General features: G+C 40.2%; 3 protein-coding genes across 3 annotated transcripts; all 3 read left to right on the top strand.

Moving 5' to 3' along the window:
* Positions 1–382: 382 nt before the first annotated feature.
* On the top strand, positions 383–3,471 carry LOC146315430 (free fatty acid receptor 4-like). The gene is made up of 3 exons (XM_084735223.1): positions 383–1,123; positions 1,211–1,342; positions 3,012–3,471. Exons 1-3 carry the CDS (start codon positions 392–394, stop codon positions 3,357–3,359), a joined length of 1,212 nt encoding a protein of 403 aa, XP_084591349.1. The 5' UTR covers positions 383–391; the 3' UTR covers positions 3,360–3,471.
* A 1,072-nt stretch (positions 3,472–4,543) lies between these two features.
* LOC146315429 (cone cGMP-specific 3',5'-cyclic phosphodiesterase subunit alpha'-like) lies at positions 4,544–11,283 on the top strand. Its single transcript, XM_084735225.1, has 22 exons — positions 4,544–5,469; positions 5,882–6,034; positions 6,456–6,545; positions 6,714–6,854; positions 6,997–7,071; positions 7,171–7,235; positions 7,355–7,421; positions 7,535–7,582; positions 7,698–7,847; positions 7,999–8,142; positions 8,234–8,299; positions 8,395–8,541; positions 8,945–9,052; positions 9,143–9,252; positions 9,348–9,435; positions 9,585–9,685; positions 9,812–9,919; positions 10,022–10,085; positions 10,175–10,249; positions 10,341–10,424; positions 10,521–10,671; positions 10,767–11,283. Exons 1-22 carry the CDS (start codon positions 5,002–5,004, stop codon positions 10,799–10,801), a joined length of 2,538 nt encoding a protein of 845 aa, XP_084591351.1. The 5' UTR covers positions 4,544–5,001; the 3' UTR covers positions 10,802–11,283.
* Positions 11,284–17,484: 6,201 nt separating this feature from the next.
* On the top strand, positions 17,485–23,670 carry lgi1a (leucine-rich, glioma inactivated 1a). Its single transcript, XM_084735222.1, has 8 exons — positions 17,485–18,249; positions 18,450–18,521; positions 19,102–19,173; positions 19,264–19,335; positions 21,244–21,315; positions 21,745–21,914; positions 22,258–22,422; positions 22,551–23,670. Exons 1-8 carry the CDS (start codon positions 18,053–18,055, stop codon positions 23,366–23,368), a joined length of 1,638 nt encoding a protein of 545 aa, XP_084591348.1. The 5' UTR covers positions 17,485–18,052; the 3' UTR covers positions 23,369–23,670.
* Positions 23,671–23,976: the final 306 nt, after the last annotated feature.

The following is a 23,976-nucleotide window of genomic DNA, read 5'->3' as shown; positions in this document are numbered from 1 at the left end:
TTTGATTAAATCACATAATCTGCCTACAGTATTAGTCTGTGCAGTCACCCATAAGCAAAATATTCCTCTACATCTACTCTGTAAGTTTGGACTTTAATTGTTAGATCTGGTTTATACATTGTTTTTTAAATTATGAAGTAGCAGATGTGCAATGTCACTTTAGTTTACAGTGCAATTTTGTTGTAATGTGTCCCTGTTCACCCTCTAAGGAAGCCTATTAAGGGTCTAATAGTGGGAAATAATACACTGTCGTTTACCGTTCAGCTCTGCTGTAATGTGTCCCTGCTTACCTTTTAAGAAAGTGTAATAAGGATCTGCTGATGTACTGTAAAAAATGTGGCTTGCTGTGTAACTACGCATTGGAAGACAAAAGCACAAAGAACATTTCATTATGTTTGACTCAACCTCTGGTAACAGCCAGAGCAAACAGCATCATAAAGGCGAGTCACCACCCTTGATCCCTCCTCCTCCTCTCCTTCTCTGGTATCACTGTATGCCTTATCAGCTCGTTTTCCCAGCCCATTTACTTTTCTGGTGTGAAATCAGAGAGCATCACAGATCTAGATCAGCTTTTGCAGCCTATATGGATATTAACGCTCACACTCACTTAATCCACTCCAGAAACTTAACTTATTTTTCTTTCTTCTCTGAGGTGCACCACTCAGATCATGTTGGCGCCACTATTGTCGAGACCCTGGCTATTGCCGCTGTCTTCCTGGTCTCTGTGGCAGCAAATGCAGGAGCAGCAGCCTTGGTAACCTGGGAACGCAGACTGCTGTCCAACAAGACCATCCTGACCCTCAACTTGTTTGTGGCTGACCTGCTGTTTGTCAGCATGATCCCACTGATTGTGGCAGTGCGGTGGACTGTGTCCTGGACGTTGGGGTATACGGCCTGTCACACTGTGCTCTATGTCATTTGTATGAGTGGCTGTGTCACCATCACTACCCTGGCCTCCATCAGTGTGGAGAGGGTCCAGGCTATCCTTCGGCTGCAGACTGTGGCCGCTTTAAATCCCAGGCTGGTGACCGCCACCCTCCTCTTCATCTGGGCCTTTTCTGCACTAGCTTCAATGCCCCTCAGTCTGTTCTTCACTGTGATGGAAGTGGAATTTCCCGAGCAGGTATGAATAGATTGATGAATGAAAGGAAAGCTCAGCATCCCTGTATGTATATAATTTAGTTATTTATTTTTTTTGCCTTTTCCCCAGGACCGTGTACACATTTGTACTCTCAAGTGGCCTGACACAACTGCAGAGATTGTGTGGAATGTTGCATTCACTGCACTGTGCTTCCTTCTCCCAGGATTAATAATTGTGGTCAGTTACAGCAAAATACTACAGGTGGGTTTATTCCGCTCTTTGACTGACAAAGATGTCATGAAGTGAAGGAAGGTAGTTTTTAAAAGTTGGTTTTAGGAGCGCAGAGGACTGATAGAGAGCCGAACATTATGACATTATCACAGTTAAATTGACCTTTGACTTTTTTTATATAAAATGTCATCACTTCATCATTTTGTCCTATTATTTTGTGAAATTTTGTCTGAATTATGGCCAAAAATGTGTTTTGTAAGGTCACCACGACACTGACATTTGTCCACCACTGTCTGATCAGTTTGTCCTTCACATATACATCACATTCTCAAAAATTGGATGGACAGATGGATGGATGGATGGACTTTTTTGGGGCACTTGGGGACTACTTTCAGCTGCAGATTCATACACATTTGTTGCTCAAGTGCAGTGGTTCCTAACCTTTTTTCCTCGGAATCCCCCCCCCCCCCCTTCTAAGGAAAGCTGAGTCCCTTCACCTTGCATACACACACACATACACCACATACAAAAGAATAAGTGATTCATTCCAAAGCTTTATTGTCCAAAATAAACATCAGTTAAATTGTTTATATTCTTAAAACCTGTACCTTTGTCTCTTGTCTAGTATAACCTTAACATTTTTTTTGTTTTACAAGCCAACAGAGTAGGATTATACGCACTCAGCCATACCAAAGGAAGATTAATGAATCATTATCACAAAGCTTGAGAGGTCACAGAGGTGAGGCCTACAAAGTAGACTACTGTTTTAAACTGAGGGCAGAGAAATGTACCTTTTTAAATAATTTTATACAGAATTTTGTATAAATTTTTGTTAATGTGCAAATCTAATTTTGACAACCTCAGAGCAGACAAAGTCTTGTGATATCTGGTGCCCCCTTTACCCCAGGTTGGGATCCAATGCTCTAATGAGCATTTAAAGCGGTAAGAGTCACTCAAATAAACTACAGCATCCACGCTCACGATAATTAAGTAACATGTCACCCAATGCAATGATATGGCTCACTGATGTGTTTGGGTGACAATATGTCACAGAGGAGTGAGCTATACAAGACTTTGGATACTGAGGCAATACTTGATCCTTGTTTGGTATGTTCAAAATATTGCCAGCCTTATTGAAGCCAATAGAGATGAAAACAGATGCAACATTTCAGTCCATCAGCCTCATCGCTGCAGTCTAATGACTGAATATTTGCTTCTCTAATGTTTTTTAGCATCATTTTGATTTTTTACACTTGCTCTTTTGATAATGATTGTTCATGTCATAATCATTTCCCCTTGAATTATAAAATTGTGTGAGGAGACCTATATTATTGCTAACTCATTACCATTCATTAATGGATATATTGACATTTCTCTTTGTACCATCTGTGAATATTAGTCATGGCTCCATCATTGTGGGAGCAGAGATGTGTGTGCTTTATCAATTACTGAAGCTGAAAATGGTGTCTGTGTCTCTGTGTGGGTTCAGAGCTTTTTGCACAATCATCTGTCAATACTGTGTCGCATAACCAGTTCTACCGATGTGGACATTAAAGTGATACAGAGCTCTCAGAAGACTTCATGGATGATTGAGACACACTGAAGATAAGGGATACCATGTACCATGTGTAAATCCATATGTGATGTCACAAAGTACAGACTGCCAGTATTATGTAACATTATATTATTTGTATTACAGATTGCTAAAAGTTGCAGGCGAAGGCTTCAACTCCGAGGCAGCCATCCCCCAGTTGGAGGCTCTATTCAGTATCACGTCTCCCGCCAGGATATGAAGCTCTTCCGAACTCTTCTGATCCTTGTGCTTTCTTTCTTACTCATGTGGAGCCCTATTTTCATCATCACCTTTGTCATCCTGGCCAGGAACTTCCTGGGTCACCTAGACGTCTCCTCTACCATGTTCTTCTGGGTGGTAACGTTCACACTGACCAACTCAGCCCTCAATCCCATCCTCTACTCACTCTGCCAGTTCAAGAACAGCTGGCGCAGGCTCTGCTGTGGCTCTGAGGTAGCACCGCAGAGAAAATGACCCTGTGGTCGTGGTTGAACGCAAGGGATACATCCATGATTGTTTCATCAAATAGAAGATTAACACTTACCAAAGAAAAGTGCATGCAGTAGTGTGCCCAAAAAGAATATTTGGATGTAACCTTGTTGTAATCAACAGCATTTTAACAGATTACAATTACATTCATTTAATTCATATTTAATATTTAGTATATAATATTAGTATTTAATTACATGTTACTAGTTAGATGTAAGAAGTTACTCTTCAACACAGCCAGTATCCTATTAGACATTTGTGTGAAATTTTGTCATAATTGTCGGTATATTTTTGTGGTGTGGCCAAAAATGTGTTTTGTAAAGTCACAGCAACCTGTGACTTCACAGGCCTTTGACCACCAAAATCTAAGAAGTTCATCCGTGAGTCAAAGTGGACATTAGTACGTAATTTCAAGAAACTCCCTGTAGGCGCTGCTGAGGTATCTCATTCATGACAGTGATATGGACATGAGGTCAGAGCAAGATTTGACTACCAAAATCTAATCAGTGTAAACTGTTTACTATTTAAACTGTTTACTGTAACTGTCAACAAAAATACATTGTACCTTGAAAAGACAAATAAATGTGTTGCACTAATACAGCACAGGTTATTAATTTTAGTTGAAACTCTTTAGTTATTTTATGATAATCTGCTCTGTAAAATTTAATTTACTCAATGACTTATTTTTTCATTGTTTTTTTAGTGAACCCATTGCCTTTTCATCATCTGGTGTGGAAGTAAATACATGTGGCTTGTATGGCAGTTTGCTTGCCAACAGGAGTAATTAAACTCAAAGCAGCAGTTAGCAATCCCTCTTAATCCTGTCACTGGTTAAATGTAGCCGCTATCTAACAGGAAAGCCAGGCCCATGACATAAACACACAAATTTCTTTCTGGAAAAGTGCCTATAGATAAAAAATACTGCAACCAGCACTTGTTTTGCTGTAGTGTAATTTTTTCAGCTGCCCAGGTGTCACTGTATCATGACATAAATCATTGTCGATCATGCAAAGCTTCTCAGACATCATAAGACACTTAAACACAGCTTTTATCATGACTCCTCTGACCCTCTTTGACTGGTATTAGCGTTATGGTATTATCCTTAGCCTCCTCAAATCATATAGCATGTCTTTCCACCACAATGCAACCGAAGCAGAATACAGTGTATTACATAGCAGATTAGCCGATGACCTCAGCATATTATCAGATAGATCAAGAAACCCCCCGGGATAATTGCAGTCTTGACTTGGAGTTCCCTGTGCAGGTCATACTGCAGGTTCCATAAATCAGTTATAACCTGTGATGGGATTGGCCTCAGTAAAATGACAAGTGGATGGATTTGCAAGTTAAGAAAGCTCAGAGGCTTTATGACTCTTGCGTCACAGTCATTAGTTCCCTTTGGGATCCCCTTACCCAGTAAGCCACTCACTACTCTCTGCTACCGGGGAGAAGGTTGGAGCTGCAGCTTCGGTCCTGTCCACAGGGGAGTTTGGGAAATGTCTCAGTAGGGTCTGCACTGCCACATCTTCTGGAGGTCAACTTTACTGCTTCAGTCTCTTCTCCATCAAGCTACACCCATCTGAAAGGAGCATCTTTGTGAGGGATCGTTCATCCAAACTTGGACATCATGGCAGACAAAGACACTGTAGAGAAGTTCCTTGACAACAACCCGCAGTTTGCTAAGGAGTACTATGAAAAGAAAGTCAAGGCGGATGTGATCACTGCTGCCTTTAACAACCAGGTCCAGATCAAAGACCCCTCCTCTTACAAGGATGTCACCACCATCCAGGAGGCTGAGTTAATATTTGGGCTCATAAAGGAGATGCATGACAACAACCAGATGGAAAAAGTCCTGCATAAAGTTCTTCAGAGGATTGCTCTGCTCATCCAGGCTGATCGATGCAGCTACTTTGGCTACAGAGCTCGTAACGGAGTACCTGAGCTGTCAACGATCCTCTTTGATGTGACACACAATTCTCCATATGAGAAAAATATAGTTAACCCCAATGTAGAGATCGTTTTTCCCACCGACATGGGAATTGTTGGATGGACGGCCCACTCCAAGAAGCCCCAGAATGTTGCTGATGTTAAGAAGGTGAGCCATTGACAGAGATGATAACAGATCTGAAAAAAACTAGAGACATATGAGCAGATAAAAGAATATGGTCAAATGAGTTGTGCTTTGTGGAACAAACCAGGCCATATTACTGACGAGACATCTTAAAAAACCGTCTGGAGAAATACAGTACAGATCAGATTGCCAGCTGATGAGCTTGTATTCAAAATTGAGGACTTTTGACCTATTATTACACTGTTTTCAGAAGCAGGGGAACTGTACAAATTGCAATCATTGCAATAAAATTGTCATTTGTGCTTAAGTGTGTCTTCTCATGCTAATTCATAATCTGGTATCATAGCCTAGATGAAAGGAGTGTTAATCTGCAATGCACATGTTCTTGCCATTGTATCAGCACACAGCCTTTAACGATTCTCCTTATTGCTTTCAGGACTCACATTTTTGTGACTTTGTGGATAAGCAGACCAAATACACGACCAAATGCATCTTGTCTGCTCCCATTATGAACGGAAAGGAACCCATTGGTGTCATCATGGCACTCAACAAACAGGGTGCCAATGAATTCTCAAAGAGCGATCAGGAGGTGAGTGGACAGGATGTTCCTTTTTAATAACAGAGTATTTATACTGTGTTTGCCAGGATGACTCACAAAGAGAAAAATCAAATAGACTGCACTTTGTTAGGCTGCAGAGTTTTACCATGTGCAGAGGCCGGACAAATCTAGTGCGAGGGTCCTTACCTTGACTTGCAAGTCAAAATGGGCCAATTTTAGCCCACCAGCTTCCTGTCTGTGACCTGTATATTTAGAGGCTTGACTTGATGCTTTGGGTCGCCGTTATGACAGCTCAACTTATAATCCTTTTAGGGAGGGGAAGCTCAGACATTTCTCTCTTGTCATGTTTCATGACCTATTTCTAGAGGTCATCCATGAGAAAGTGACTGTAATCCGTTGAAACGCGAATGTGATTCATAAAATAAAACGATTCTTTCCTCTTTTATTACAGCTCTTCACTAAATATGTGAACTTTGCTACTGTGGTCACTCTCCAAGCCCACACTGCTTGCATGTGGGATATAGAGTCCAGGAGAAGCCAGGTAAAAATACACAAGAGTAAATTCACTTGTCCTGTCTAGATTTTCCAAGAAAAATGAAATTGTTTGACCACTTTTTTCTTCTTTTTTGGAGGGATATTTATTTTCCAGCTGCGCCCAAATAACAGTCTCTTATAATTTCATAAGCAGTTATTCTTTTCCTTCCTGTAGGTGCTACTGTGGTCCGCCAGCAAAGTTTTTGAAGAGTTGACAGATATTGAGAGGCAGTTTCACAAAGCCTTGTACACAGTGAGGACATATCTCAAGTGTGAGAGATACTCTGTGGGACTCCTGGACATGACCAAAGAAAAGGTGCGTAAAAGACAGGCTGAAATTTAAACTTTAGGTTCAGCCCTCACTGCCAACAATTTAATTTCACTGCAGTCATATCCGCAGGTATTTAAACACAATAATGCAATATATAGAAACATGAATTTGGCCTCTTCTTCGCCAGGAATTCTTCGATGAGTGGCCAATCAAACTCGGTGAACAGGAGCCATACAAAGGCCCCAAGACACCTGATGGCAGAGTAAGTGCAATGCTGCATGTGCAACATTATTCTCATCCACAAATTTTGAAGATTTTAAACTTTTCAAATATACCCCAAACTATACTATAAAACTTTTAGGAAATCAACTTCTACAAGATTATTGACTACTTGCTGGAAGACAAAGAAGAAATTAAAGTTATCCCGTAAGTATCAAGATGTACTGTAGCACAAGTATAGCCTAATTATACAGATTTATTTGCATATTTTTAACCACTAATATAATAAGAAGACGTGCAGTTACTCATCCTCTCTGAACTCACAGCGGCCCTCCTGCTGACCACTGGGCTCTGGTCAGTGGACTCCCATCATATGTGGCTGAGAACGGATTTGTAAGTTCCTCTTTTGTTCCATTGTTCATGCAACCCTACAATAGTTCAATAATTAGTGTCATTGATCTGCTGACCTGCAAACACACACATAATAACTTTTTTGCTTCTCCTAGATCTGCAACATGATGAACGCTCCAGGAGATGAGTACTTTGCGTTCCAGGTGAGACACTATTCACTCAATTTAATTAATTTTGTGTGTTTGTTTTTCTAACACCACAATCGTTCACTAGACTCACAAAAATAATGTGGTTATTCTTGTTTGATTTGTTCGACAGAAAGAAGCAGTGGATGAGACTGGATGGTTGATTAAAAATGTCCTCTCCCTCCCTATCGTCAACAAAAAGGAAGAAATTGTTGGTGTTGCCACTTTCTTCAACAGAAATGATGGCAAACCCTTCGACGAGAATGATGAACAGATTACAGAAGTACGGAAAAATATCCACATCTAACCTTTTCTTTATCTTGTTTTACTGTTTAAGCCTCCCAGCATTAGATGCTTCTAATGCTGCTATAATACACGTCCAAAGTACAAAGTACAGAAATAATGGATTGTTCTGTATTTGTCCTTGTTGCCAGGCTCTAACTCAGTTCCTCGGCTGGTCCACCCTGAATAGTGACACATATGACAAACTGAACAGGACAGAGTGGAGGAAAGATGTTGCCCAGGAAATGCTCATGTACCAGACAAGGGCCACGCCGGATCATGTGCAGACCATTCTGGTAAGCTGCTGCCTCCGTTGGCTGATATTCAACCAGACTGAAAAAAGATTGGTAGAACAAGCTGCCTTTTAATTTTTTAATTTCTCCACAGAACACTCAAGAAAAGTTTGGCTCAGCGCCTGAAGACTGTGACCAGAAGGAGATGTACAAACTGTTGGTAAGCACTGACATGTGTAGGCTACAATACTTGTCCTAGGCTCAGTTTGTTTGGGATTGCAAACTGACTGTTTGCACTCTGTTTCCATTGCGCAGAGAGCCAACATCCCTGAGGCCAAGAAAGTGGAGCTTCACGAGTTCTGCTTCAGTGACTTCCCTCTGTCAGAGATGGACCTCATCAAGTGTGGTATCCGCTGCTTCTTTGAGCTCGGGGTGGTAGAGAAGTTCAAAGTCCCAGCAGAGGTACAGTATATCAGTAGTCAAGGCACATGTCTGTATTCACTGCACTCCCCCTGCCTGCCTGTCTCTTTGGGCCAGCACACCACCTCTGAAACACTCAACACATCAGCGTGTGCATTACGCTATCATTGTTGATGTTTTGTAAGACTGATTTTAGCTGATCTGAATAGCATGGAAGAGGATTAGGGCCTCATGTGAAAAATATATTTGATTTCTGAGTATAAAGTCAAAAAAAAGTCTGAGAATTCATGAAAAAGAAATCTGAGTATAAAGTCAGAATGCCGATGTTAGAGTTGAACTCAGAACTAAAATACATTTTTTCACATGGCCGTAATCCTCTTCCGTGAACCAATGAGGCAAACGCAAGGACTCACTGTGGCTCTATGTTGGTTTTGTTTTGTTGCAGATCCTGACACGATGGATGTACACCGTTTGCAGGGGATACCGTGACATCACCTACCATAACTGGAGACACGGCTTCAATGTTGGACAAACCATGTTCACTCTGCTACTAGTGAGTCTGATTTCTCTCACTAATTTTTTTAGTTATTACTCGCTGTACTATTTGTTGTAACACAGAGCTCTTCTCCCTATTCTTCGACAGACGGGTAAACTGAAGAAGTACTACTCTGATCTCGAGGCCTTTGCCATGGTTGCTGCAGGATTCTGCCACGATATTGATCACAGAGGAACCAACAATCTCTACCAGACAAAGTGAGTTTTGTTGGTCATTTTCAGGGACATCGATGACAAATTGATGATGAGAAACAGTGCTCATTATATGCTCTTTTTCTGATGGACTCTTTTAGGAGCTTATCCCCTCTGGCAAAACTGCACAGCTCCTCAGTTATGGAGCGACATCATCTTGAGTACAGCAAGACACTGATGGAGGATGAAGTGAGTCCTCATATTTTAATATTTATGTGTTTAAAAGTAGTTGTGGTTTGAAATAGATGAAAGTCAAATGTTCTTTGAACTGCACTTTAACTCACTGAAGTCTTGACCACTGTCTAACCTCTTTTTTTTCTCACTTAATTTGTTCACAGAGCCTGAATATCTTTGGAAACCTTCAGAAGCGTCAGTTTGAGACGGTGCAGCATCTGTTTGAAGTCTGTATAATTGCCACTGATCTCGCCCTCTACTTTAAGTAAGGACTGCCAGGGGTTTTGTTCCAGAGTAACTGTTTGTCCCACATTCAACATTCACACTTTTAAAGCGAATCAATGATTTTTAGTGACTTTTGGAAAGATCTGACAGCTTTATCGTCTTTCAGGAAGAGAACAATGTTTCAAAAAATTGTGGAAACTGTGGAGGGGATACCAGACGAGAAGGAGAAGATCAACTTCATCTCCAACAATCCAACCAGGAAGGAAATTATCATGTAAATGCATAATTCGTCATGTGAAATGGCCACATAAACACTAGCCTTGATGCTGTACCTGTCATTCAAAAATGTTCGTTTATGATGTCATATTTTCCGCAGGGCAATGATGATGACAGCTTGTGACCTGTCAGCCATTACAAAGCCGTGGGAGGTTCAGAGCAAGGTGCCTTCCATTCCTCAGACTTGCACCATGATTACAAAGCATAATTCGCCCATTTGTTCTCAATGTCCTGTTTGTTCCTATGGTTCTAGGTCGCTCTGATGGTGGCAGCAGAATTTTGGGAGCAGGGAGATCTGGAAAGGACGGTCCTTGATCAGCAGCCAATTGTAAGATCTTTTTTTGGTTTGCTTTTTGGTATGTTGCCTGTTTTCATAAATTCTTAACATTAATCATTATCTACTGCTTCTTCTTCTGTAGCCAATGATGGACAGAAATCATGCAGATGAGCTTCCTAAGATGCAGTGTGGTTTCATTGACTTCGTCTGCTCCTTTGTGTACAAGGTACAAATAAAGACATTATTCATTGTTAATAGATGCAAACATGATCTGTATATATAATTTGTAACGAATTGTCTTGTGTAACCTCCTTTTCTGCAGGAGTTTTCCCGCTTCCACACAGAGATCTCACCCATGTTCACTGGACTGAACAACAACAGAGGAGAGTGGAAAGCTCTCGCAGATGTCCACGAGGCTAAGATCAAGGCGATCGAAGATGAGAAGAAAAAGCTGGAAGGTGGAGACGTACAAGGTGAGCACCGATGACTGAGATCACATCACATTATTTTATTTGCATGGTCACAAGTCTCTCACTCTCTTTCTATTTTTTTTCTTTTGCAACTCAAGAGGGTGGAAAGTCCAAGACATGTGTTGTCTGCTAGACCTCCAGGACCACCGAAGCATTTATGGATGTTTGTCTGGATGTGTATGTGTACAGTGTGTGTGTATGTGCATAAGCATGTGTTCATAGATAAGGGAATTTCAATGTGGAAAATCCATAAATGATTATTTTTATAAACTCATATTTAGCTCTTCTATTCTCTGATACAGACAGCTATTTTGTTCTGCACCAGTCTTGAGTGCATACAGATTGTATGTGATTCTATGAAAGCATTAATTTAACACTATTTGAATCATTAAGACAAGTATATAATTGTATTTTATTATAACTATTTATACTGGGTATAATATAAGTTTATTTAGTAGAGCTCAACTAATACTGGATTTGTGGGGCAGATGTCAATACCGACTTTAGGGCGTAAAAAAAATCCAATATTGGCTGAATACATTTTTTGTAATGATCCCTCAAATGTGCTTATCAAACACTTGTGACTAAGATTTGTAATGGTGACAGGATATTTTACTAACAATAAATGTAAGTCCTAAATGACTAAAATAGTAAACTTTCAGCAGCACTTTTAATAATTCTAAATAACTTTAAATTTAAAAAAAACACACATGTAAGTTAGATTGTACTGTGAGTTTCACATTATTGTGAAATAAACCCAACAGGGTGTTGCCCTGACAGGCTTATTTCACGATAATGACCTGCTCACTGTGTATTATCCTGCTTATTACACAGCTAAAAATCAATAATTTGACACAATATTCATTCAAAAATGATTTTATTAATTTAAAAATAATGTTATTTCTCCTCCAGAGTCTATGATCAGAAGCGTATCCATAGCAACGGTCTACTATTCAAAAATAACAAAAAATAATGACCTTCGACTTATAATTGATCAAGTAGAATCAAGTTTTTAACAAAGCTGTGTCATAAATATGCATAAAATGCTGCCTGTGAAGCTAAAAAAATAAAAACAATCTGCATTATTTTGTGTTAAAAAATTAGATTAAATAAAAAAAATATTTAAAAAAATCTTTTCATATCGGCCTATATTGGGTAAGATAAATGCCGATACAAATATAGACCGATAGCTGTGTTAGGCCAATATTGAGACAGTAGTCACACAGCAGTCAGGCACTAATATTTAGGTCACTTTCTTTGGCTATGGACCTGATATGAATAGGAATATTAGGCTGCAAATATGATGCAGTTCAAGCTGTTATATTGACTATGTTTGAAATATAAATGCTACAATGAAATGCTCTTATTTTGTTGAGAAACAACGTAATAAACAAATTTACTAGTTGCTTTTTTGTTAATTGCAAGTTGTGCTTTGAAACATATGTTGCCAGCAAATGGGTGAGAGATGTAAGAAGATTTGACTGAATTGGATTTGGTTATAAGCTACCTCGAGCCCCTCAGCTTTCCGTTTTAAGTCCCCTGCTTACATAAAGTAAAAACACTGCTGTCCTGCTCATAAGTCAGGGTGTCCAGAGTGCATGTGGCATACATGACACACAGGACGGTGTCATGTGACAACACTGAGCAACATGCAGAGTCAGATTCACCATGTGTAAGAGGAATTGCATTGTTTTTAGTGTGAAACAACACATTAATTATGATATGTTGTCAAGCTGAAATGTAAAAAAGATTTATTTTTCCTGTCTCAAAACAGAGCTTCTGACATGGGGAACAAATAGCAGAGTAATGTCATTTTCTTTTCAGATGTTTTTTTTTCTTTTTAACATAAAAACATTGAATCTCAGCAAATGCAACTTTTGCTAATTTGAATTGTGACTGTATCATGAATGTATAGCATTAAATACATTATTAAATGTGCAATAGCATCATGTGAAAAACATGAAAAATGTCAATAAAGTTTATTTTCAAAACATGTATGTTTTGTCCAATTAAATTACATTTGAGCCATTTTGCAGATTTTGAAAGAAGGACATTTTTGATAATCCAAATGTAGCATTTTGTGCTTCATTCAGCTGCAGTGTGGATGTAATGTAATGTACATTAGCCGCAGCACATTGATTATTGAGTAGAAAGATTTCCCTGACGTTGAATTTGCAGACTCGCTGATTTCATAACCACCCACCATACCTCTGTTTGTGCTGAGTTCGCTACTTAGATCCAGCTAAAGAGGGGTTTAGGAGAGCTGCACTGACTAAATATCACCTTTTAATGAACTGCTAATTAGCTTACAGGAGACCTGTGGTGCTGATTTGGAACCGGTTTCTGTTTTCAGACTGCTGATATTCATCAAATGTAAATGTACATGTTTATGAACAGGAGAATTAGATACAATTTATTTATTAAGATAAACTCCCTGAGATGAACCATCTCATTATCAAGGGGGTCGCAGTTATTTTGACTGATATTGCAATCGTCATACGATTTGGATTATTAGAGGGAATAATAATTTTTGCGTAATAATTTTTTGTTTTCATTGCAAAAAAATGATTATGGTGTGATTTCTGATTATATGTTGGCCAGGTTATGACAGTATTTAATTTAAAATGGCAAATAAGTTGCTGCAATTTGAAGATTGCAGCAGGGAATGTTGCGATTTGGATGAAAGATGATTAATTGTTCAGCCCTACCTTAATAAAAGATTTTACGGAGTACATGAAAAGGAAAATACATCAAATCCCCCATTGTAGACTGCAGTTTACAAGGGTGTGCATCTTTCTGTGTTTGTGTGGGTTTATTGGCTGTTAAAAGTATGCAAACTCATGTGCTTTGACCTTTAACCTTTGACTGTTTGGCATGTTGTTTGACCTCAGCTGGGATGGTTAGCAGATGTCGTGGTGCGTCATAAGAATATCCCCAAAAGATCCCATACAGGCAAAAGTTATCACTGTCTCCTTGCTATTACTGTAAAAATCTATTTAGAATAACATCATATTAATTTAATAATTCCCTTTTCTTCACAACTCAACCTCTACTTATTTAGTTGTAAAATGAGATTGACAGGATGCTTTAATATGACTTATTTACAGCTCCTGTGCTACTAAGTATTTCTCAGCAGGTAAATTGCTGCGTGTCAGATTTTAATTATTTCATTACGTGCATTTAAGAAGATGTGTTTTCTTATGTCACTGCCTGATCATCCCCTTAGCTCAGGCAGGTGACTGACAGGTGGCGGTAAATCTTCATAGTTCATGCAGGAACTGGCAAGCATCTCAGTTACAAAACCCATGTTGGTCACGTCATAGGAGGTAAGCCAGCTTTGTGGACTCATAGGACACCTTAAGACAGCATGTGGGTCTAGAGGTCAAACAGCAAAACACGAGTATGTTTACTTAAGGTGCTGCTTCACCGGAGAAGACTGGAGGAGCAGGAGGGCGGCCTGGCCAGCTCCAAAAAAAATAAATAGTAGACTAAAATAGTATGAATATTAATTCTAGGTTACAGTGATCTGAAGTCTGTGAATGTTCTCATTCGTCCAGGTCACTGTAATCTCAAGAAAAGATTAAATCAAAGGCAACTGGATTTGTTTATATCTTTGAAGACATTTCGCCTCTCAACCAAGAAGTTAATCTGTGAACTGATTAAGTCCAGTCCAGCTGCCTTCGGTTTAATCTATTCTTGAGAGTAATCTGAAATCAAATTAATAATGACAATGATATTTCAATAGCCAATGATATATTCAAAGTTAGAATGTTTACATTGCTTTAAGAAAATGCATGTGATTGTGGCATTTCCTTCTTCTTCTGCTGCTCGACAACATAGCTTTTGAAAGTGTCCCTGCATGAAGTGTTGGTGATTTATGTCTGAAGATACCACCCAATACTGGTGACAACTGAATAATGCATTCAACTGTATAATATTATTCATAATGAATGAGAATTATTGTATTATATTATTAATTATATTGATTTGTATTGCAAGTATTATTATTATTATTGTACAATTATTATACCAAAAAGAAAAAGAATGGTCACCATGAATGAAATGATGAGTCCATCTGCAAAAATGTGAGAAGAAGCAAAGCGAAAAAAAATGTACAGAAGAAGAAAACAAAAAAGTATCCAGACGAAGAAGGCAATGTGTGATTGCCTGCAACTATCACACAATTTCTTTAAAAAAAAAACTTGAAAACAAATAAAAATGATGCAAGATAAAAACTTGGGGACATGAATTGTGATATGGAATTCCATCAAAAAAAAAAAAAAAAAAAATCTCACCAAAACTTTCTTTTGAATCACAAAGCTCTTCCTCTGCAGGTGAAAATAAGAGCTGTGAGCTCATAAATCAATCCACCTGACAGGCTCTACTTTGGCTCTACATTTCCCTCTAGTGGAGAGGTCAGTCCAGGGAACACTGTCTGGCAGAATGATTGTTTCTACAACTGCAACACATCAAAAAGTGAGTGTTTGCTTTGGAAATACATCAGTTTTTTTTTTCTTTTATTTCTTTTTGTTTGTTTATTGCTAAAAATGTCTTTTTTTAGCTATAGAAGCATGTTAATTGGGCCATACAGGTTAATGTAGTCATACATTGATTGTTAGTTGCAGAAAGCAAAAGACAGATCCTACAAGTCCATTAACCCTCATCCTCCCAGCATGTTGTTCAAAAGTCGAAAACCCCAGATTTAGCCATATCAATAGTGGTGGACGTCACTGTGCATGGTCAAATACTTGTTGGACAGTGTGTGTTCTATTCTGCTGATGAATGATGGCATTTATGAAGCACAGACACGACCCATCATCTTGCAGCACAACAATAATATCCAGTGTTCTCCATTTTGTCCAAAAGCTGCTGATGAAAAAAGACATTTGTTACTTTCTGTTTCTTTCCAGCTGCTCTTTGTTCACAATTCCCCTACTCACAGCCTCCTTTAGAGTATCTCCCTCACTGGTGATGACTTTATTCTTCCTCCTTTCCCTCTGAAAAAGTTAATCAGCAGCGAGAAATATCTCCCAGAGCATGACCCTGGCCCTCTAAATGCCCCGCTTTCATTTTTACAGGCCAAATTGTATTATCATGGCAAACAGACACTGGATATCAAATAGTGTAGCTTAATCACATCAGGGACAGAGAGCATGTATTTATTCAGAGACCTCTTCAAAAACAGCTGCACATGTTTCTTCCCAGAAGAGTCTGACGCATGCAGCCTTGCCAGGCACAGTGAGTAAACATATTAATCTTACAACTCCAGAGGGAACTGAGAAATTAGATGGTGAAGAAGAAGAAGAAGAAGTCGTTATAGGGCTCCCATGTCATGTCTGGCGCAACAAAAGATTGTTGCAATAAAACTGAGAGGGTGGTATTTCATAGCAATAAAACAGACAAAAAAAAGAAAGGAGTAGGCGTTTTTTATGAGGCTTTTTTTTTTTTTTTACTGAAATAAATGTGATGTCATACAGAAAAGCAGCATGGGCTTAAAGACCTGAGCTTTGTTTTGATGTTATTCCATCTGGTAGGTGCACGTCATTTCAGAATGTTTCGTCCCCTGGCCCAATTCATTCTCCATCGGGTAAATTTTGTTTTTCTCCTTTGACAGAACTCCAGAATTAGGACTTTCAAGATGGCTTGGTGTCTTTTCCTTCAGCAACATCTCAGTGGAATTATTAGAGTATGTTAGCAATGTTGACTGGAAGACGGTTTGGTTCTTACCACAAGGTTCCTTCTGACAAATAACAGAAGAAGTTTTATGGTCTCACTTTATTTTACAGTACACAAATAGGATGTAACTGTACTTAAAGTAAATTAGCCACAAAAAAAAAATAGACAGTATTGGACCCTTTATTAGACCATTATTAGACTTTATCAGACAGTTATTAAGAACACATTTCACTTGAGTTTACAGCACAGTTCTGTTGTAATGTGTCCCTAACTACCTCTAATAAAGTCTTATAAGCATCTAAAGTGGGAAACAATATACTTAAGTTTACAGAGCAGTTTTTTGTAATATGTCCCTAATTAGCCTCTCGTAAGGGTTTAACAGAGGAAAACAGTGCAGTTCACGGTGTAAAAATTATATTTGTATGGTATGAATATAGAGAAAAAGATGGTAATGCATGCAGTCTTGAAATGAAATGATATATATCTATGATTGACTCCTCACAAAACTAAAAAAGCTTTCAAAACAATTATAGCTATTTGAGGTGACTTTTCTGTCACACTATAATGTTTTGTGTTTTATTTCTTATTTCTTTATTTTAATTTATGTTAGATCTTTGTTGTTTAATGTTTTTTTTCCCCGTGTAATACTGTCCTTTGTCTTGTTTTCTTTCGTTGCTTCATGTTTTGTGTTGTTTTTTGTGTCTGATGATGATCTTTTGACATTGTATGTGCTGACAGTTTGAATTAACGAGTAAAGAAATTAAAAAATGTAAATGATAAATACATAAATAAATAAGGATCGATAAAGAAAGACCTGTCCTTTGTTTGTTTGGGGGTTGATGAGGGGGATGGGGACCATTTAACTGAGACAGAGCAGATGTCAGGATGACAGGAGGGCTTCCCCACACCCCTCTATCACAGGGAAGCCACATTTTGCATCCAGCAGTCGCCATGGAAACCGCGTGGAAACCAGGAAATAAACCCAAAATGTGCACCAAAAAAAAAAAAAAAAACGCTGAGAACACGTACACCAATAACCCAAGGTTATGAAGGCAGCAATGATGCAAGCTATGTGATGACAGGATGTTGGCACAGAGCCAATACTACAGCTATATTTTTCTCCATGATGACAATTAATTTGCATCGGGGTTCCCACCCGCTTCCCGCATAGACAGTCCGTGTGCGTCTGCGCCACAGGCAGGCAGCAATCCGCTGGCTCATGTCAGGGCTTCATTTTCTCCAGCTGATTCACCGAAAAAAATTTACACCATTCCTTTGCCTATTGGGCGGAATCCTGACACGGAGAGAAGAGTAGTGGCGTTTGCTGAAATCATAGGCGTGGTTTTGGATGGAGATGCTCCGTCTGCTCCCGCTGGGATCCCCACCTGCCGTCACACCGCGTTTGTCACCGCGCCAGCTGGTATTTTCCTGAGCCAAGCGCGAATTTGATTAGATTTTATTTGTGGCACAGGGGGGTATTGGTGTTTATGTCTGGAGGTGTAGCGTAATTACAGCGCCGTGTGCGGACGTACGGGGTTTTTAATCACCTCCGGAGCGCAGCGGCGGCGGCGGCGCACGGCACTTGGCGGAGATAAACAAGAGCGGACAGCGCGTCGGTCGCTTGGCCTCCAGGCAGCAGCAGAAGCAGTGGGAGAGGAACCACAGCGGAGACCCTGGTTCATGTGCAGGGCTGTTTGCGCCCGCAAGGATGGGAAATACACGCAAGATGCCCAAAAGATCGCCGTGGCTCGGCTTCCTTGTAGTGGCGTCTGTTTTACTTGTAGTGGACAGCAAGAGAGCGCGGCAGCCCCGCTGTCCCCCATCATGTACATGTACCAAAGATAACGCGTTGTGCGAGAGCGCAGGACTCATCCCTCGCACCTTTCCGCCCGATGTCATATCACTGTAAGTCATATTTATTACTGTTTTATTACAAATTCCTAACCACTGCTTGCCATTACAGGGATTTAGTAGTCATACTCGGCTCTTGCTGCTGGGTAAGACGTGGATTTCTCTTCTTCTGCTGCCGCACAGTCATGCATGTCCAGGAAACAGCTTGGAATAACTGTTCGTATGGTTTTCATCTGTCTGTCCCTCCCTTACAGATCATTCGTCAAGTCTGAATTCACTGAAATCCCGAAGGAGAGCTTCATCCACACGCCTGCCCTGCATCTCCTGTGAGAAATGCCTCTGGAGCTTTTTTGTTCTTCAGTCTTTGTTACATGCTGTCAGATCCCCAGTGAGGTGATCAACGCCATGTTTAATGTTCAAGACATCTCCCCTCTGCTCATGCTACACATTATAACTGAATGCATGTAGCCTATTGATCGGAATGGGGAGCTTGGAGGAGAAAATTACCTTTCTAAATGATTTCTCCAATGCATGACTTTTCTTTTCTTATCGTGGTACATTATTATTGCCTAGGTTTTGCCTTAAACTGTGTCTGAGCATATTGTGCATTCACCTTTAGGCTATTTATGGGGAATCCCTCCTTTTGGAGAGGGGAATCCCCTTGACTCACCTGTGTCATGGGGTGGAGTAATGACTGACTCTTTCAAAACAAACCCATAAGGCTGCACAAATCCTAATAGAGCATTGATCATTGTCTTTGATGTATTTGGGTTACAATTAAAAAGAAAATAGTTTTTTTCCCCTCAGAGTATACAGCTATTAATGTGGGACAACAGCTTGTTGTTATTCAGTTTGTGAGCAGGGATAGTGAGATGTTTGAAATGTTATGGATCTCTCTCTGCACAGCCTCTTCACAGCCAACAACCTGGAATCTATAAACGAGGATGCCTTCCTTGGTCTTCCTCACCTGGAGTATCTGTGAGTACATTACCCTCATTTATCCTGGAAGCTGTTCCTAAAAGACAATTTTGTCTTCCTCCTCACACACTGATTCATCGCCTCTTTCAGGTTCATCGAAAACAACCAAATCAAGTCGATTTCACCAAATGCTTTACGAGGACTGAAAACCTTAGTGCACCTGTAAGTATGCAAGAAATAGAGTTATTTATCATGAAAAAATAGTACCAAAAAATAGATGAATGTAATTTGGGGTTGGTTTTAATTTAAAGGGACAATTCATTCCAGAATCAAAAATGTATTTTTTCTCCTTTATGCAGTGCTGTTTATCACATAGTTTACATAGTTTTGGGCCGTGTTGTAGAGTTTTGGAGACACTGCCCATAGAAATGTCTATATTCTCTCAAATATAGTGGAACTAGATGGCACTCAACTTGGCTCAAAGCGCCAAAAACAAAAACCATCTGCAAAAATCAAGGGCACATATTTCATATCATGGTTAGTTGAAGCAATAAATAGGTCCCAGCTGGAGCTACAAAGGGGAGATGGGGGCGATGATGAATCAGTTCACTTGTGGTGACTGAATGCAGCAAACTTAGTTACGTCTTCTCATCACTACAAAGTGCTGCAACTATGTTTTTTACTGCTACCAGAGGAGTGCTGACCAAGAATAAAGTATTCATGGAAAATAATTACAATAATAGATTTGCATATATTTCTCACTTTCCCCCTGATGGTCTGAATAACTTGCTTACAGTCTTTCTTAATTCATATATTAAAACTTTTGGCAGTAAAATGAGACTCATGGCCAGGTAGGCAGTGGATCACATCACTGTGTGCATTGTTCTGCATCTATAATTGGCACAGGTGCTTTCTCACAATACTTAATCTCACTATCTAACATTGAGTAGAAGCTGACAGCCTCCTCAGCTGAGCTGTAACCTCTCATCTATGAGTAGCTGCACCCGTCCTTCTGTGTAGTGATACGGTTAGTGGGTGCAGAAAGAAAATAGTTTCTACAGGAAACTGCTCACAACAAGGTCTGTGGATTATCTTGAATAACCAGGTCATGATTTCTGAAAAGAGACTTTGTTGTTAAGTTTTTCAAATGTATTTTGTTGGTGGTTCGAGTGCCGCTAGTCAAGTGCCATCTAGTTTCATTATATTAGAGAAGGCAGATATCCCTACTCCTCAAAAACTCTGCAACTCACACCGAAACTATCTAGATGGATAAATAGCACTACAGGTAAAAGGAAAATATTCATTGTGCATTTAAATTGCCTCTTTAAAATCTTATCACTGATGGTCTTTTTGTATAAGATAGAGAGAAAGAAGCTTCATATGATTTGTCCCAGTGGAAAGTGTTGTAATTCACCTGCAGGTGCAGGAAAGTTTCGTTCCAGTGAAATGCTGACCAAGTCTATTATGCAACCTTTATTGCCACATAGACATTTCTCTGGACACTGTGCAGCTGTTAATATGATTATGAAGCAAATCCTGTCACCTTCACTGCTTAATAAAACTTAGAAGCCTAAGACCCCATTATACATTTTGTTACAGATTCAGAAAAATAAGCAAAATGTTTTCTCTTCAGTTACTCTTAAAAATTGATTTAGCCTCACTAAAACCAGGATATCAAAGCAGTGTCGGCATGAACACAAGATGATGTCCTGATATTTCAGGCACAGCTCTGAGAAACCAAACACCGTAAACTACTACAACCTTTTCAAAAGTGAGATCTACTCTTTTCCTCATTTTTGTGGCAGTGAAAGCCATAAAATGGCTGAGGAGGCAGCTCTAAAAATAGCTTAATGTTTCCTCAAACTCACAATAAGCAATGTTGCTGCCTACTGTCTCCAGGGTGGCAATATGGTGCCCAAGCTCCTTAACAGATATCCTTATATTCCACTGCAAAGCAAACATTGCATAACCACATCCACATTTTGATTTCATAAAGCAGCACTGGAAGTTTCTCTTCCACATTAACATAGAAACGGCAGAAAATGTGTGGCATTAGCATTGAACAGTCAGAAGAGGGAATATATATGATCAACTGTTACAAAGTAGCTGCCATTTTTTCCTCTTTTTCAGGAGTCTGGCCTACAATAATCTGGAGACTCTGCCCAAAGATTTGTTTAAGGGTCTTGAGGCCTTGACGAAAGTGTAAGTATGATTTTTAATCCCATATTATCTGGAAACAAAAAGACAAAATGCATCATGTTACATAACTACAAGCATAATGTATGCCATCGTGGATGATGAGTCCTTCTATATATAGAACAGTGTATCATTATTCCACTTCAGCCAAGGCTTGAAAAATGTGTGGGTGGTGCTTTTAACGCCATTAAAATTACATGTGCGGCAGTGAGGAGGAGAGATAGTTGATGCCATCTATCACCCACTGAAGATGTTCAGCTCTCCTTTATAATCTCTCTTGATATTAATGAGGGTGAAGCAGCGAGGGCCACAGAGCAGAGCCAGCAGTCACATTTCAGCGACTGTTTGAAAATAAAACCCATTCACAGAACCGCAAACATCCCTGTCAGCATTTGAGAGGTTTTGGCAGTTAGTTTGGATGTTTTCTCCCCACAGAGACCTGCGAGGGAACCAGTTCACCTGTGACTGTAAGCTGAAGTGGTTGGTGGAGTGGATATACAACACAAACGCTACAGTGGATCAGATTTACTGTAAAGGCCCGGCCTCACAGCTGGACAAGAAGATCAACGATCTGGTGCCACAGTCCTTCGACTGCATCACCACAGGTGGAGTAACTTTTTAAAGGCCCAGTGTGTAAGATTGATGTGGATTTATTGTGTTCTTAATAAGAATTGTAGTTTTTTTGCTACCTTAGACGAAGCCCTTTATATCTACAGAGGGTCCTCTTCCATGGAGTAGCTTTTGTGCTCTAACCTAACAGAGCAGTGACTGTTTCAGGTGTATGTCATGTACTAGGTATGATCTGCGGTATGCATCCACAAATGGACCTACCTGGACATGCACAGAGATTGAGGCGAGATGTTTGCAAGTTGCAAGCACAATGCCAGATGCTAATAAATCTTACACACTTGTTCTTTAATGTCATGTGTTTTTGTTTCTCTCCCTCAGAGTTTGCCTCCTATCAGTCCCTGAAGTTTGAATCCATATCGGTGGAGGCATTTTCCTTTGGGAGCGACCAGTATGTGGTGTTTGCCCAGCCATTCATTGGGAAATGCAGCTTCCTAGAGTGGGATCATGTGGAGATGGTCTTTAGAAACTATGACGACATTGACAGTAAGTGAAAGATGTAAATGAGCTGTCTGAGGTTAAAGGGGGTGGGGTGAGATTGGAAGATGATCCCCTACATGGAGACAAGACAAAGTGAAGCTGTCATGTTTTTATCCCTTCCTTCTCCTCACCAGGCACATCCACGGTGATCTGCAAACCTCTGGTCATTGACAACCAGCTCTTCATCATTGTGGCTCAGCTGTTTGGCGGTTCACACATTTATAAGCGTGACACCTCAGCCAACAAATTCATCAAGCTCCAAGGCATCGACATCCTCAAGATCCGAAAACCAAATGATGTGGAGACATTCCGCATCGACGGAGAATCCTTCTTCGTCATAGCAGACAGCTCCAAGGCCGGTTCCACCACCATCTACAAGTGGAACGGCAATGGCTTCTACTCTCACCAGTCGCTCCACCCGTGGTACCGGGACACTGACGTGGAGTACATGGAGATCTCCTCCAAACCGCACCTGATCCTGTCCAGCAGCTCCCAGAGGCCAGTCATCTACCAGTGGAACAAAAGCACCAAGCTGTTCGACAGACGCACCGACATCCCGGAGATGGAGGACGTCTACGCCGTGAAGCATTTTCAGGTCAAATCCGACCTCTATATCTGTCTGACACGCTTCATTGGCGACTCTAAAGTGATGCGCTGGGATGGGGCCCTCTTCAGAGAGCTGCAGACCATGCCATCTCGTGGCTCCATGGTGTTCCAGCCTTTCAGTGTGGGCAACTGGCAGTACGCCATCCTGGGCAGCGATTACTCTTTCACCCAGGTATACCGCTGGGATGCAAAGAAGGGTGAGTTTGTCCACTTCCAGGAGCTGAACATCCAGGCGCCAAGGGCTTTCTCTCCTGTCTCCATAGACAACCGGCAGTTCCTGCTGGCCTCAAGTTTCAAAGGCAAAACTCAGATTTATGAGCACCTGGTCATTGATCTGAGCAACTGAGTGATTGATTTTTTGGTTGTTTGAGTGGTTTGAGTGTTTAGAGATGGCTGTTACAGCAGATCCAGTGCTGAACAACACTGAGAGGGATTATCAGTTGATCCTAACTTGAGCAAGGCAGGCTTTACTCTTTTCTTTTTTAAAAATCTTCCACTGAAATCAGTGCATGATACATGTAAAGATAAATACATGTATCTCAACTACTGACATAAATTAAGATGGATACCAAGCTCCACTTCCTTCCACTGTACAAAACTGAAGCTAAAACATCTCAGATACTGCTCGACCCTGAGCGAAGCTCAGCTGTCAATCTTGACACACAAAAAAACTTTTTATAGCATCAAATCACTCATTAAAAGCAAACCGATAAGCATTACAGTGAAAAGAACTATAGAAATGACAGAAACCAAAACTTATTTGACGTGTACTTTGATGTTTTATTTTGGCCCGTGTCCTATTTATTAGACAGGCTTTATGGCCGGCTCTGCAACCAGCCACCCAAGGGCGGTCGAGATGTTTTGGCTTCACTTCGGGGAGCTTTTGTTGTCCATTTCTATATATGTCAATCATCTCAACCAAATATATTTGGCTGAGATGCATGTCAAGTTCAA

This window comes from Lutjanus erythropterus, chromosome 14 (genome assembly GCF_056507025.1).
Source record: "Lutjanus erythropterus isolate fLutEry1 chromosome 14, fLutEry1.hap2, whole genome shotgun sequence".
NCBI lineage: Eukaryota > Metazoa > Chordata > Actinopteri > Lutjaniformes > Lutjanidae > Lutjanus > Lutjanus erythropterus.
This window is presented reverse-complemented; position numbering and strand designations above follow the sequence as displayed.

What these genes read in the sequence shown, in the direction of transcription:
- LOC146315430 (XM_084735223.1), top strand. Translation starts at nt 392, where the DNA reads ATGTTTGACTCAACCTCTGGTAACAGCCAGAGCAAACAGCATCATAAA. An exon ending in AAGTGGAATTTCCCGAGCAG is followed by an intron (nt 1,124 to 1,210) that starts GTATGAATAGAT and finishes CCTTTTCCCCAG; the next exon opens with GACCGTGTACACATTTGTAC. An exon ending in GTTACAGCAAAATACTACAG is followed by an intron (nt 1,343 to 3,011) that starts GTGGGTTTATTC and finishes TTTGTATTACAG; the next exon opens with ATTGCTAAAAGTTGCAGGCG.
- lgi1a (XM_084735222.1), top strand. Translation starts at nt 18,053, where the DNA reads ATGGGAAATACACGCAAGATGCCCAAAAGATCGCCGTGGCTCGGCTTC. An exon ending in CTTCCTCACCTGGAGTATCT is followed by an intron (nt 19,174 to 19,263) that starts GTGAGTACATTA and finishes CGCCTCTTTCAG; the next exon opens with GTTCATCGAAAACAACCAAA. An exon ending in CTTCGACTGCATCACCACAG is followed by an intron (nt 21,915 to 22,257) that starts GTGGAGTAACTT and finishes TCTCTCCCTCAG; the next exon opens with AGTTTGCCTCCTATCAGTCC.
- LOC146315429 (XM_084735225.1), top strand. Translation starts at nt 5,002, where the DNA reads ATGGCAGACAAAGACACTGTAGAGAAGTTCCTTGACAACAACCCGCAG. An exon ending in TGGACATGACCAAAGAAAAG is followed by an intron (nt 6,855 to 6,996) that starts GTGCGTAAAAGA and finishes CTTCTTCGCCAG; the next exon opens with GAATTCTTCGATGAGTGGCC. An exon ending in GGAAGGTGGAGACGTACAAG is followed by an intron (nt 10,672 to 10,766) that starts GTGAGCACCGAT and finishes TTGCAACTCAAG; the next exon opens with AGGGTGGAAAGTCCAAGACA.